The sequence below is a fragment of the Thermobia domestica genome, chromosome 10 (assembly GCF_964235325.1).
Source record: "Thermobia domestica chromosome 10, izTheDome1.hap1.1, whole genome shotgun sequence".
In the NCBI taxonomy this organism is placed as follows: Eukaryota; Metazoa; Arthropoda; class Insecta; order Zygentoma; family Lepismatidae; genus Thermobia; species Thermobia domestica.
In genome coordinates, this window is record NC_137463.1 from 208,763,575 (window position 1) to 208,779,230 (window position 15,656).

The following is a 15,656-nucleotide window of genomic DNA, read 5'->3' on the forward strand; positions in this document are numbered from 1 at the left end:
GTGTATGATGTCACTCATTGCAATTTCTTATATATAAAAATGAATGTTTCTTTATTCGTGTGTTTGTCCGGTATACATGTCCACACCGTTAGCTCTCCGTACTTGTAACTAACTGTATCGAACACACTGTAGGTTACTTAGAGTTTCTAATGCGTATCCTAAGGGAAGTAGAGGGGTTTAAAGAGGAAAAGAATAGTTTAAAATATATGTCAAACATAGAGTATTTCACGAACTCCTGATGTTAGGAAGGTGAAACTCGGTGTGTAAAAAAAGTTCAGTTTTAAAAAGATCTTGACATGCATATACGTTAAGCTTGGATTTCTATGACATGTCCTTAATTATCTGGCATCTTTTTAAACGTCTGTTCAAATATAAACATATTTCGAATAATACAAATATTCGAAAAGGAGAAACATACTGAACTAGAAAATACGATTTTGCATGTGATACCTTTACCACAATTCACCTATCTGTTTTTGCTATGCCGCTATTTACAGAACCCGCAAAAAGTGCTAATATATCTACAGTTGCAATTCGAAAGCAGATAGATGAGTTGTGATAATGGTATCACATGCAAAATCGTATTGTCTAGTTCACTACGTTTCTATTTTTCGAATATTTTTATTTGTTTTGAAGATATTACAGAAAAACTCTAAAATTAGCGGTTGTTTAATTTCGCTGTAGTGAAAACCCTTAAGTGTTCTAGTAGTGTGAAATTCCGTTATTTTAAGCAGTAGCGTCATTTCAATATTTACTTGGGAAAAGGGGAACAATCTTCGATATAAATGGAGTTTCTAGTATTTCCTTGGTTTACTATTACAATGTTGACTGAAATGTATATGTATATATAACTGTGCTCCACTCTGCAGCTCTAAAGACGCCCACCATTTTTTAGGTCATATTTTGCCATTTTTAGAGCATAAATGTATTTATATTTACAGAGTTAGGTAGTAGAAATTCTAGCTTACGTGTGACATACAATCTGAAAAAAAAAACTGTTGGCGTAAGACATCCCTAGGGATGGTAAGGGGCTGGCATGCAAAAATAATCGAAAACGACCAATATTAGTGTCAACTTCAGTTTTCGGAGTTGCTGAGCTGAATAGTGACAATCCAGATTGCGTGAAATTCAAGTTCAGCCTCCGTCGGCATGGTGGCTAGAAGATTGACGTCATAAATGACCGAGATTATTGTTAAGTACATAGTTTTTGCCGTCGCTAAGCTGATTGGCGACGATCTCAACTTTAGTTAAAAACATTCGTCTAAGCTGGCCCGGAGATTGACTGCGGCAATGTTGAAGATGTCGTTTGTCGTCTCAGTTCACTATTTTCTTAGAAAATATGTGTAAACATTATTCTTCCAGTGCAACACTTCTACTTCCACTAGTATTAACATAGTAACTGATTTTTTTTATTATTTTGATGGAAGATTTTTTTTTATGATTGTACCGTATATGCAGTAAAATAATCTTGTTAACTATCAAATTGCGTTTTGCATTTTCTTAACAGTAGGGTTGGCAAAAAACATTTTTTTTTTTAAAAAATCTTTGGTTTAAACCCGGTTTTTTGTTTAAACCAGATTTCTTTGGTTTAAATAATGTGTTCTGTGTATTTAGATTACATATGGACAGAAATAAGTTTGTTTCGCCTTGGTGTTACTATGCAACAAGGTTATGCTGGAAGGGGTCACATAAGCTTAAAGCGGAGTCAAACCGCTTCTCGGCTTACATCCGAGAGAAATTGTCCTATTTTTGGGCTTGAAACAACAGAATGGAAGTTCCACCCACTTCACTCGAACACCAATAGCACATTCGTTTATTCGGAAATCAGGACTGTCCCGTTTCGCTATAAAGTGGGTGGTCCGGTCAGTAAAATTTTTAAATCGGAAAACACCCGTCTTAGCCACCAGGAAAATCCTCTTATTACTTTAAATGCAAAGCAATAACGGGAAACTCTCGTTATTGCTTAGTATGTAAAGTTTTACGGTCAATGTATCATAATCAGTAAGCTAAAACTGAGGTATTAAATTACAAATTTAGTATGTAGATATCATTCAATAAAATTAAAACTGAAAGTCCTATCCAAGCTAATGTTGGAGGCTACGTAGGCAGTCGATAAATTTTGCCAATTTCTATCAATATATTTAAGCAACATTAACTTCTTTCTAAAACAACAAGCAAACTGAAATATACAATTTGGTTCCGTTTCGTGTGTTTAGGCTTAACATTATGTAATACCGAGGTTATCAAGAAGACTTTCGTTTAAAGTGACGTCCGAACCGCTATTTGGTTTACACTTGAAAGAAGGGCTGTGTTTCGACCGAGAATTGAACATGGGACGCCTTGATTAAAAAGGTGAAAAGGAGTTAAAACTAAAGCAGATGGTTTGATATGTGGAAACGTCACCATGAGGTTCACATGATTTGAAGCATTTTTCGTTCTTTTTTTTTTTTTTTTTTTTTTTTTGTTTGGTTGGTTTAAACCAGCCAACCCTGCTTAACAGTGACATAGGCCCTATATACTCTTTACGCACATGTTATCGTAAAGTATTAGAAATAAGAAAGTTGAAAAATACTTAATTATATTCGGTGTAACGTATCCTTTGTAATACTTACAACAAGTTGCATCAGTTCCTCCAGGCTGTTCCTGATATTGAGGCACTTCTCCGGATTGTTGTTGCTGAGAAGTTTCTTGACCAGGCTGACCATTAGTAGGTCTCTGAAAACCATAGAAAGGATTATAGTAATAGTAAAGCCACCACGGCATTTGAAAATATTGTCTTGGTTCTATTTCCACAGGCTGTTCATTATCCTCATCTTCATCATATTGAGGAACTGTTACCAATAGAGGTCTAGGTTCGGGAATAGGATATTCATTATCTTCAAGACTAATTGGTGTCTTGTCACGAAAGTGCAACAACTGTGGCCTTGGATCGGGCTGAGGGTGCTCGTTGTCACTAACAGGAATTGGTATACGTTCGCGAGCGAGTTTAGAGTAAAACCCATAAGCTGTGGTTGCTAAGAGTACGCATAACCCAATATTTAACGTAAACATGGCTGAAAACTCCCGAGTTCTACTTTATCCGTTGACTTCAGCTAAGATATTAAAAGGGTATCTTTCCTTTATATAGTTCCAAGCTTCTTTTACAAGGCGAAGCAAAGAATCTATTACTACTGGTATTCCTCATAATTCTTATATTTTGTTTATGATGTAACTGTGTATGTCAAATTACGTAAAATATAATATCAATTTACGTCAACTTGATTACTATTCAAGTAATGATGTACAAACTAAAGGAAAAAGAAAATTTATAACTGATTATTTAACGCAATAACTGTGCCATTGGCTGTCTTTGTACTTTCTTATTTCAAAATATATTTTCACGAGTTTTCAAGGCTATAAATGTCAACCAAATCAATTAATTTTCAACGGTCTTGAAGATGTGGCTTCATGACTATCTGATAAAACACATTTATCATTACTAGAATAAGCAGGATATGTGTATCGCAGTTGTGTCATATTTTAGTCACTTGTGTACACAGGATCATGAGTGTTAATATCTCATCCAGAAGCATAAATTCCAATAACATGGTGTTTCATAATGATTTATTCAGTTCCAAACCATTAAAAAAAAAAAATTGTCAACGTGGCGATCTGAAAACTTCAAGAAGGTTGGAGGAATGCAAAAGAACATGAACATGCAGACTTGTTAAAAAAAGTTCTACCTCTGATTAAAAAGCTCTGTATTTTTTTTTAAACATAGACAGAATTAAATCAAACAAATACAAATCTTCTTTGGTCAACTGAGATATTCGCTTCACGTGAAAGTCTAAAAACATCCACGCAATGTTACAAAAATATTTGTGTGTGCTTTGAAAACGTTTGATTCTCGTAGAAGTGAATGTTTACATAATTTATTTCTTTGACCATTACAGCCAGAGCCGTACTACAACCCAGGGGCCCAGAGGGAAAGCACTTTCTAGGAGGCGCACTCACATGTACGTACTGACCCCGACAATAAAAGGAGTCCGGGAGTACCACCCGGATCAAGTATACTGAAAAGTCTTAAAATGCAGATTTAAAACTTATTTTAAGGCAGTAATTTCGCCCCTGACACTGACTGATTTGAAGTAATGCCCAATCCTTCATTTTTCTCTTGCAACTATACAATCATCTGCGCAAGCTCCATTACTTCATATCTTCCCCTAAAATAACAATGCCGCACTTGTGCCATAAACCTTATATATGCGCCCCTGGTGCATATACAAATACATATATGAAGCATCAGAAGTACGTAATTCAAATGCAACACTTCTCCATTGTCCTATATTAACAGAAGAATCGTAAGTATGGGGGGGTGGGGAGCGATGCCGTGGCCCCGGGCGCTGATAGCAGGAAGGTGCCGAACAAGCAAGAAGAAAACGTGTTAGAAATGAATAAATGACACGTCGCTTCCCCCCCAAAAAAAGTATTGGGCCCATATTACATCAATATTGTTGTAGAATTGCAAAGGAATAGCTTTCTTTTTTTTTTTTTTTTTTTAAAGAAAAAAAATCTTTCTCGCTTCGTTCGCAACTCAAACGTTTCAATGAGTCTCAACAAGCTTTTACTTATTACTTAAAGAAAGTTATTATATATGATCTGTTAATGATGATGTGATATAGAAGGCCACAAGCTGTTGTTTGCGCGAGAATATTGAAAATGAAGAGATCAGACCTTAACCTAACGAATTTTGTCTTTTTCAAAGACTGATCACTGCCAGTAATCTTTTTAATTCCATTGACATATGAAATGCTTCTAATTTGAATGAATTTATTGGGATGATTTCATGAACTACTTGTATCACCAGGATATTTTTTTGTGCAAACGTATCAAGTTATGTGATATTTTTATCTATCTACATACATACAATCATATACACACATTATATATATAATTGTATGTGTATAGATTAGTGTGTATGTATTAGTGTATTTTCAATACGTAAATTAATAATAAGTAGTCTTAAATTCAGAACTTTCATTCAAGAAATTAAGTAATTACTATAATTTAAAACATGTGTAGTAGCCAAACTACATTTGAATTTTGAAAAGAAACATTTAACATATTTTTCACCTCCATCGACCAAAATTGAGAAATTCTCAAAGCAGGCTTCTGAATATCTAATACATTTCACAAAATATTTTTTACCACAAAACAATCGAAATTAAAATGCTATTTGTGTGCTCATATACAGAATAAAATTTGAAAAGTTTACAGTTATTACTGGAAATTAATGCTGTCACCCATTTCGAACATTTTAAAAGCACATAGTTTATAATGCATGCAATTTCATTTATTATCGATAGTATGAAACGTTGTAAATAGTTGTAAATTTCTAACTGTTCTCCAATTGGATTTGTATACAATCAAAGGTAGTTTTGTCGCGTTTAACAAAACTAATATACGAGGTGTGATTGGAAAGTTTTAAGACTAGGCTTGTAATTTACAAACGACAGTACTCACAGGCTATTGTGATGGATCTCCTTCAAAGTAGTCCACTGCTGAATGAACACAACGATTCCAACGGTGTTTCCACTTCTGGAAGCATTCCTGAAAATTATTTTCCGTGATGGTGTGAAGCACTCTCTCCGTATTTGCTTGAATGTCCTCAATTGAGCCAAATCTCTTCCCTTTCAATGACAATTTTAATTTAGGAAAAAGGTAGAAGTCGGCCGGGGCCAAACCTGGAGAATACGGGGTTTGCGGAAGCACAGGAATGTTGAATTTGACCAAAAATTCCTGGATCGAGAATGCACAATGCGCTGGTGCATTGTCGTGGTGGAGAATCAAATTCTTTTCTTTCCAGAGGGCAGGCCTTTTCCGCCGCACATTTTCGCGCAGACGCTGAAGGACACTTTTGTAGTATTCCTGCTTGACTGTCTGCCCCCTAGGGGCAAATTCATGATGTACGATACCCTTAGAATCGAAAAAACACCAATATTGTCTTCACATTCGAACGACTTTGTCGCGCTTTCTTTGGTATTGGTGAATCTGGGCACTTGCGCTGAGAGCCTTTGTTTCTGGGTCATACCCATAAACCCATGATTCATCACCTGTTATTACCCTATTCAAGAGTCCATTTCGGCTCGATTAAACAGTTCTTGGAATACTTCAAATCTGTGTTGTTTCTACTCGTGTGACAACACTCTTGGAATGAATTTCGCGGACACTCGACGCATGTTGAAATCATCAATTAAAATTGACTAAGCTGCATAGAAACTTAAATTCAGGTCTTCAGGCATCTCCCTAATTGTAAGTCTGCGGCTCGAGCGCACTAAATCGCCAACTTTCGCAATGTTTTTGTTGAAGGCCGGCCAGACCGGGGGTCATCCTCTACTGACCAGGGGTGGACTGGCTATGTAAAAAGGGCGCGGTCACATACTCTGGGAGGGCGCCGTCCATTCGAGGCTTTCGCTTATGTGGAATACCCCCTCTTAATAAAAGGAAGAGCTGGGGTCTTCCCCTGGTAGTACACAAAAAACAATAAAAGATTTAGTAGCTATTGCAGTTAATCACGATAGAATTATACAAATTCAATATTTTCATAAACAAAGAGACTTTGAGTACTAAATATATTAGGCCTATATAAATCTGCACACTTTAACTGAGGCTACAAAAATCACAGCAGTTGTTTAAATTCTTCGGCTACATTTGTTAACAGCCTAATTATAACTGAAGATTTGAGTTAAGTTTGGGGCTTATGTTATTTTCCATACTTTTGTCCTTTTAAAGCTATGTTCATCATAACATTAACTTATTTTTCATCTATTTGTAAAACCGTTGATAAAAAGTATACATGAAACATTTACTACAAATTAACAAAAGTAAATTTAGAATTATATACCTACCAAGCAAAAAAAAAAAAGAAAGAAAAAAAGAAAAGAAAAGAAAAGAAAAATTTAAAAACAAAACTGGAAAATGAAAGTAAAGTCACTGCTTTATGCTTGAAGGAGCTTTATCTAATTCGCACACTGAGAACAATGATTCCAGATGTTCATCTGTAAAGTCTTGAACGGAGTTGTTTTTATGTATCTGAGCTTTGAAAATGCTCGCTCACAGGACACTTGTGTTGCCCGGTAATGTAAGGATATACTTATAAACTTTGAATAATTCTGTGTAGAGTATTGAGTACATATTGTACTGCAGAATCACATCGAAGACGCACTTAAAGCAAGAATTGCACTTCACTCCATCACATTTTATAGACCTTAAATCCACAATATCGTCAGTTGGCCCCAAATATTCCTCCTCATCCTCCATGAAATCTTCAGAAAACTTATCCTCTTCAATCGTACGAACCTCAATAGCTTCTTGATTCTTTTCTCATAAGGGGATTTTGAAAACTCTTCCCATATTGATGAAAACGAAAGAAGCTCATCTTTAAGTTTTCCCTCTTCACAATCAGGAATTAATTCAGTGATTCTTTTCAGTGACAACGAAGCCAGACTTAAACTCTTGAACTTCTTAGGATCAAAACACTCTAAATCTAAGTATAAGCTTTAATTTTTAGCAAATCGTTCCTGCATGCTGTTAGAAATTTGTTCTAGAACACAGTTGAAAACGGTTACTTCAAATCTGTATTTACTGTCTTCAATTACTTCATGAGAAGCTGATTCCCCTGCCATTTTCTTTCTTTTTTCTACATCTTACATTCTGTTTCTATAGTAACTTGTTCTAGACTAGGAACATCTGTAACGAGTCCTTCAATACTATTTGACATTTCTGTTGCAAAGTGTTCTGCTGCTTTGTAGACTTTGTCAAACTGGTCCCTAGCTTCTTTCAACTTATTTTGAGTTGAGGATATCATGCTTGGACATGGTCTAAGTTTTTCGTTTGCAAGTAGTCTGATAAAATATGGTATGCTGAAAAATCAATAAAAACATCATAGCCACAATGATAGTCTCAAAGGAGCACAACTTTTGAATGAGAGACATTGCATCATGTCTGACTTTGGAATTGAATTCTTGCGAGTTGCCAATCACACTTAAAGCTGCTACAAGCTCCACATATACTAGTTTTGATTTTCTTGGTCTGACATCTTTTGAGTCGGGTGCCCAATAATGAAAGTGTCCAAATATTTTTACAGCAGTGTTGCTTTTACTTCTTCATCGAGTTATCCTCAAGCCTCAAGACGGACGCTTGGATTTTGTTCCAAGTACACCTCAAGTCGTTTCTGAGATTCTTTCAAAAATATCTGAATTTCCTGGAGAAGCCCAAAGAAAGATATGCAAACACACAAACTTTGAGCGATGTCAGTTATCACCAAGTTCAACACATGTTAATGGCGCCATATATCAATGTGTTTCGGATTGATCTCTTTCAGCTTTGCTGTCACATCTTTATATAGTCCGCTCATATTTGACGCTCCATCAAAGGCGTCTGTCACACATTTTTCGATAGGTATTTTTACTTCAGCCAAAGACTGTTCGAGGGTTTGAAAGAGGTTTTCTCCTGTTGTAGAAATCACATGTTTGAGGGCAATAACTCTTTCCCGAACAAATCCATTGTAAACATACCGAAGCACTATGGAGCACTGGTCATATGTGGAGACATCTAGGGTCGTGTCCATCATGACAGAAAAAACTCCAACTTCTTTGGCAATTGCTGTTTTGATTGCAAGTGTATATTCTATATACATTACGTATTTGGGCATCATATAATTTTGCATATGTATACTTTTTCAATGTGCATACATACGTAAAATAATACTGTATATACTGTATATCTACTATATTATAAATGCCATTGTATGTTTGTATGAATGTTTGTATGTATGTATGAGTATGTTCCACATTTCCTCCTAGACGGTTCAACCGATTTTGAGCAAACTTGGCATAAATATTCTTTGGTACCAGGTAATCAACACTGTCTGGGTTAGCAACCCGCAACTCTTTCCTTTGCAGAGGGGGAGGGGTGGAAACTTGAACCCAATGCTACTTAAATGGGGGTTATAACTAGTGCTGTTGAATTTGTGACATTTGCGGTTTTTGAGAAAACCGGATTTCTGAAAACCGAAAACTGCAAAATCGGTTTTCAAAACCGAAAGCACAAATGCGTTTTTTTAAAACCGAAACCGCAAATGCGTTTTTTAAAACCGAAACCGCAAAAGCGGTTTTGAAAACCGAAACCGCAAATGCGGTTTTCAAAACCGAAACCGCAAATGCGGTTTTCAAAACCGACATTTAGGTTTTATGAAATTTCACTTTTTTCAAAAACCGGTTTTCGTTTTTTTCAAAAACCAATTTCGACAGCACTTCTTATAACAGTAGGAATGGTTTTAATGGTATAACGTAAGAACGAGAAAAATAATTTTAACGAAATTTTGGAAACATATAGGTTATAGTGTGACATAAAACAGCCTTGGTATATAACGCTACTAGCGCCCCTAACGGCGGGAGTGGGAGGGAGAGACATGTAAAAATGATCCAAAATGACTGAGATTAGAGTCAAATCGATATATTTCGAAGTCGCTGAGATCATTAATGGTACCACCAAAGTCTAAAACAGAAAGGGAATGGCCATAGGCCGAGTAAAGACGGGATCTGGGGGCGGAGCAGTGGGGGTGGGAGGGTTGATATATAAAAATCATCCAAAATGACCGATATTAGAGTCAAATCTATAAATTTCAGGCTCCCTAAGATCATTATAATGACATTCCCAAAGCCAAAGACAGAAAGAGCGAGGCCGCAGGCCGAGCAAATACTGGGATTTGGGGCGGAGCGTGGGGTTGGTAAGGGTGATATGTAAAAATCGTCCAAAATGACCAATATTAGAGTCAAATCTATATATTTAGGGGTAAATCTAATGTCATTAATAGCATTCCCATGCCGAAAACAGAAAGAGTGAGGCCGCAGGCCGAGCAAATACCAGGGTCTGGGGTGAGGCCCTAGTTGGCCAAAGGCTAGCGAATTTATAAAATAATTATGTAGCTTTGTTTTTTTTTAAATGTGTTCAGAGAGGAAATTGTGCGCCTTCCGGAGGCAAAGACGGGTCTTAGTCCCTCCCGAGGAAGGCGCAAAGGCACTGATGTGAAGAGGGCGCAGCGGTCATCGGGCCGGTACTTGATTATGGCCAGTCCACCCCTGCTACTGACTCGTGGCCATCTTTGAATCTGTAAAACCAGATAAACACGTTAGACCGGCTCAGACATTTGTCTCCAAAAGCTGTTTTTAAGAGTTCGTAAATCTCCGAAGCAGATTTTCCAGTTTTAAAACAAAATTTCACACGAACGCGTTATTCCAATTTTTCATCCAATTTGCACACTTAAAAATCCGCCAACACACACACACATACCCGTACTCAACTGGTTGCTACGCCGCGAAGTGGTTGGAAACTTGGAAAAAGCGGACAAAAATAGTTTATTCCGAAACATTGGAAGTCGACGAACGTCTATCGTTCTATACGTAATTGTCCTTTCTAAATCTATTGCAACCACTGCGAAAGTGATTCGAAGAACCCCTGCTGCAATACGTGCAGTTATATATACACAGGTGGTTCAAAAGTGTGGACACCCCTCGCATAAATGTCAAATACTGCAAAATATAACCAAAGGAACAATATAGGGGAGTAATAAAGGTGAGGGGAAATTGGGGAGGAAACAGAACAATGAAAGCCGCCACCTTGAAATCCACCATCGTGAATCATACGTACAGTTTATAAATTGAAAACATAACATGTTGACGCCTTATGTGAATTGGACATCGCTAGCCAATACAAAGTTATGACAGGTGTTAATATGCATCCAAGAAGCGGTTACGGTTCAACGTGCTCTCCCTCTAATTGTAAGTGCAGCTAATAAAGACGGTGTAAAATAAATGTGTGTTTGTCCTTATGATACAAAATTGAAGTTCGCGGTTTTGCACTCGCAAAATCTTCGAAGAGACACTAATAATTACTGGAATATAATTTAGTTGTTTCGGTAAGATTAAACGATTCAGTATACAATCTTAATATATATTACTGCACTACTTGTATTATACAGCAGCTCCACATGACTGATCACTGCAATGTGTATGCGCTTTTCAGTACAACTTTGATTCAGGGACGAAGGGCAATCCAAATTAAGTACAAGACAATATGCCTTTTCCCTTTGTAAGTCTCAGATTGTGGATCTCGATTGCGACCACAACAGCATTACTCATCATGCATTTGCAGTTAGATGGGGCTGAGTCCTTCAGCTGCACTTGACTGCAGCTACTTCCAATGCTCAACTTTCGTACTACTAACTGCAACTCAATAAACCTTATTTTGCAGATAAGCAAGGATAACCTTAGACTGCAGAGCTAGTAACATCAGCGTATACGTAACTTTTCGGTAACACTAACAAAGCTATCATATAAATGATATGACAATGATAAATAAAACTCTTCCCTAAACACACAGTATTTGAGTCCGAAGTACTATTCAACCGCTTTCATCGACCTCAGAAATTATATAAATGGTTAAAATGTATCACATTGTTTGGTTCATTTTTACTGATTTTTCGGCATTTTTATTTGTTCATGTTTACGTGCATTTTATGGAGAGCGAAAATATTCCTATGTCCTGAAACTCCGGGTTTGGAAGCAGGAGGGATACTTATAATCAAATATCAATACTGATTTCATAGGCGGAGAAGTTGACAAAATCTATTTTTGACCGCTTTTTCCCAGTTTCCGACCACTGCGCGCCGTACTGAATAAAGATATCTCGGTGCATGTTTCAACATGTCTAAAGGACACACCAAGCCACCGCTTCCATGCTAACGGGCGATTATATCTACTCCTCCTGAGCAGTGTTGCCAACTGTCTTAAAACTTTCCAATCACACCAGGTAAGCCGCTTGAAAAATGCTCTTATTTGTAATAGAATACTAGTGATCGCTTTTGGTTGTTGCAATGGTCTGTCCAAGCAGCTGAAATTCTCTTTTCACATCATGGGCTGGCAACGCTGTTCTGGGATTAGCTCACTGTATTGCCGGTACTCGACGTGTTATCGTCCTTCGTTCCCTTGCCCCTGTATGCGAGGAGTGCGTGACGGTTGCCTATTTGTTCATATACCGATACTTGCGGTACGAGGCGGAGGGCCCACTAAAAAAAAATCAGCGTCCAGGGCCCAACGGGAAATTTCCCTTTTCCCGCCTGGCTAGTACGGCCCTGATTATAGCTATATAATATTTTAGTATTTAAAAAACGGTACGGAGGTAAAAGTAATTTTAATAAGATGTTTATTATACGATAGCCTATATTCTTCTGTGTATTCATATGATGAATTTGTGAAATTAAATGCATATTTGCATTTTCTGAAGTGTACGAAATAATACAAAAATTTTCCAGGATTTTAGTATTCCACCCAAGCAAATAGTAATACGATTCATGCCGCTAGTTTACTTAATGGGCCTCATTTCGTACGGGTTTAGGTGAACGTAATGCAAAATTTGCGTTTTAATTTTCTATGGTCGGCACTGCAGTTATAATTACTTATTGAATTATTTACGTTGAATTGGGATCTGCAAATTTTACAAAGACCGTTATAGAATGAGGCGATATATTCTGCCGAGTTCTGTATCCACGCTTTTATCTTAGGTTAGTTTTTGCTGGTTTCGTTTAGGGATGGCCAATTCCGGAATTTTTACTTTCCGGAATCCGGAAAGTAAAATCGGAAAATTCCGGAATTCCGAAAAATTCCGGATTTCGGAAAAAATCCGGATTTCGGAAAAATCCGGAATTTAGAAAAATTCCGGAATTTAGAAAAATTCCGGATTTCGGAAAAATTCCGGAATTTAGAAAAATTCCGGATTTCGGAAAAATTCCGGAATTCGGAAAAAATCCGGAATTCGGAAAAATTCCGGATTTCGGAAAAATGCCGGATTTCGGAAAAATTCCGGAATTCGGAAAAAATCCGGAATTTAGAAAAAATCCGGAATTCGGAAAAAATCCGGAATTCGGAAAAAATCCGGAATTTAGAAAAATTCCGGATTTCGGAAAAAATCCGGATTTCGGAAAAATTCCGGAATTCGGAAAAAATATTATTTCTTTTTGTAATCCTAAGAATTTTGTTCAAACGCAAACGAACAAATTTCCTTTTTGTAATCCTAAGAATGTATGATGCAAGTTAAGCTGAAACTTACATCCTAAAGTATACACTACTCAATCTTCCCATGGTTAATGAGATGTAGTCCAAAAGTACGATGTACTTCTCATATTTAATTTTTGTTTTACTGTGATATTGTCCAGAGGTAAGACATATATCAGACTGAGATAAACAACTTGACATAATGAAGATATCATCATACGTAGTTTTCCAGAAAATCGTGAGAAACTAATTTTTGTGAAGTTAAAATATGCGTCGCTTGTTGCCAGTGGGATGCAATTGATAACTTTTATGCTGGAATAGTATTATTATTATTATTATTATTATTATTATTATTATTATTATTATTATTATTATTATTATTATTATTATTATTATTAATCGTTTATGTACTGTAAAAGAAAAATGTGAACCGTTAAGTAGTAGATTTTATCTGTTGTTTTTTGATATCTTCTAACAGTAATAACAAACTGCTTGTAAATACGCAATGATTATCAAGGACAATGGCATATTAATGTAAGGACTACTCTGCAGACTAGCAATAAACAATAACAGATAAACAATAGTTGCAAAAAAAAAAAAAAGAAAAAAGAAAGAAAAGTAACTAACTTGGGCACTTCAGAATGTTCGCGAGAATATAGGGACGCATTGAGACTAGCAAAGAGCGTGCTATTATCATTACTCAAAGGGCCGTACGATGGAGGCATTAATGTTAATGGCACTAATGAGCACTTACTTGCTCTAACGGTTAACCTCATTTTTGAGATGATTCTTAGAAGTGTGCGTGTTGGCATGCAGTTAGAAGACCTATATCCATTATTTAAAAAGCACACGTTATCTGTGAAGTACTAACAATTTGCGTCACTATCGAACACTAACGTAGCACTAGCGACGTTTAAAGTCGAAATGGAGTCTGACATAAGTGGCTTGTCAACTTCACGGACATTATATTTTCCTTGAATGAGAGAATTTTGCGCCCAGGAAATTTGCGCCCTACCACAAAAATAGGAAAAAATGCGCTCGCAATATATTTGCACTGGGATGTTTGCGCCCTACCCCAAAAAGAGGGGAAAATGCGCCGGCTATATATTTGCACTGGGATGTTAGCGCCCTACAATTCAACTTATTTTTGTATTGTGTAAAGTAACTTCCACTCACACTTGAACTAGGCTTGCCTATCATCGTCTCAGTGAGTTACTCCATCCGTTATAATATTCCGAACAAATGAAAAAAATACAATTTTAGTTCACTAAAGGGCAATCCATACAAATACAATTTTTCATTATACTACAAAATTTACAAAAAAGTATAAATGACTGATATATAATTATTAATATAATCAAAGAGTATAATTTAATCTACAAAAGGCTGTTTGGCTCTACCCAGATATCTCTGTTCACAATCCTTGCGAGTTGTTTGGCTTTTCAGGACACAAAATATAGAAAAGAAAATGTAAAGTGAATGTAAAATCAGTTCAGTAATATTATCAAGAAAAATATGTACAGTGTGTTTACTTGCTGGAATTCAAACACACAATTGCGTTCAGTCGTTCTTTCAGAAAAAAAAAATTCCGGGGTGCACACTTAGTATTCCGGAGGGGGGTCACTGCTGGTACTATTCTATTTATTATTATATTATAGACGTATTATTTTGGTCTCCTCCGAGGGGGCACTCTGAGAGCTCTGGGGAGGCCAGTGTTCCCCCAAAATCATCTCTGGAAGAAACAGTGATTGCGTTGATCCGTTGTGTTCTTTTGGCTTATATTGAAGTTTATTCTCCCCTTATATAGCTACAATGAAAATAAATCACAAATGGCATGGTTGTGGGGGGAGGATTGTTTATTCTGTAATGTCAGCCCCTCCGAGCAAATGCGTAAGCTCCAATAGGTTCTTTTATTTCGCAGGGCTCAACTTCCCGGTGGAGGTACATCGCAGGCGCAATTTTCCCTGTTCTTGAGGTAGGGCGCAAATTTCCCAGACGCAAAATTCTCGACACCGTTCGAATGACCTCGGAAAACTATATCTTTTTCAATACTTTTTTATATTCTTTTACTCGAGATTTCTTCATAGCTTCTTATTAAAATACTTACTAATATATCCTCATTTTATTGTCCTAACCAATCAATATGGGTATGTTGTCAGTAAAATATTTAGATTGATCGAGCCTCTGGTGTGTAACCACAGTATTTCATATCATCCCCCCATTAGAAATCTTGGCTAAACGAACCAATATATGTTGCCAATAGAATAGTTTAGAATGATTGAGCCCCTGGTAAATAACCACAGTATTTCGTGACAGACCCCCCCCCCCTTCCTATTACCATATTCTAGCTACATGCCTGACTCAGCTAATTCTCTACATTCTTTACCAAGCACACATTTTCTAAAGCGGAAAATGCTCTCTAAATACCTAAGCTCATTATTTTCAGCAGATGCACAAATTGGGTAACATTCTATCTACATGAATGTTATATATATGTCGATTACTGGAAACCGCTTCTCGCTATCTATTACCATATTTACTATATAATGATTAACGTTAAAACCG

General features: G+C 36.6%; 1 protein-coding gene across 2 annotated transcripts in view; it reads right to left on the reverse strand.

Moving 5' to 3' along the window:
* Window positions 1-15,656, reverse strand: part of LOC145662958 (trypsin-1-like) — a 117,685-nt gene that overhangs the window by 79,554 nt on the left and 22,475 nt on the right. Inside the window, exon 1 of one of the 2 annotated variants that reach the window (XM_081729020.1) lies at window positions 2,613-3,144. The exons of the other annotated variant lie outside the window; for it this stretch is intronic. Coding sequence (XP_081585146.1) covers window positions 2,613-3,051 — 439 coding nt within the window. The 5' untranslated portion in view covers window positions 3,052-3,144. Of the gene's footprint in view, window positions 1-2,612; window positions 3,145-15,656 lie in introns of those variants that run through there. 2 annotated transcript variants of the gene reach the window in all.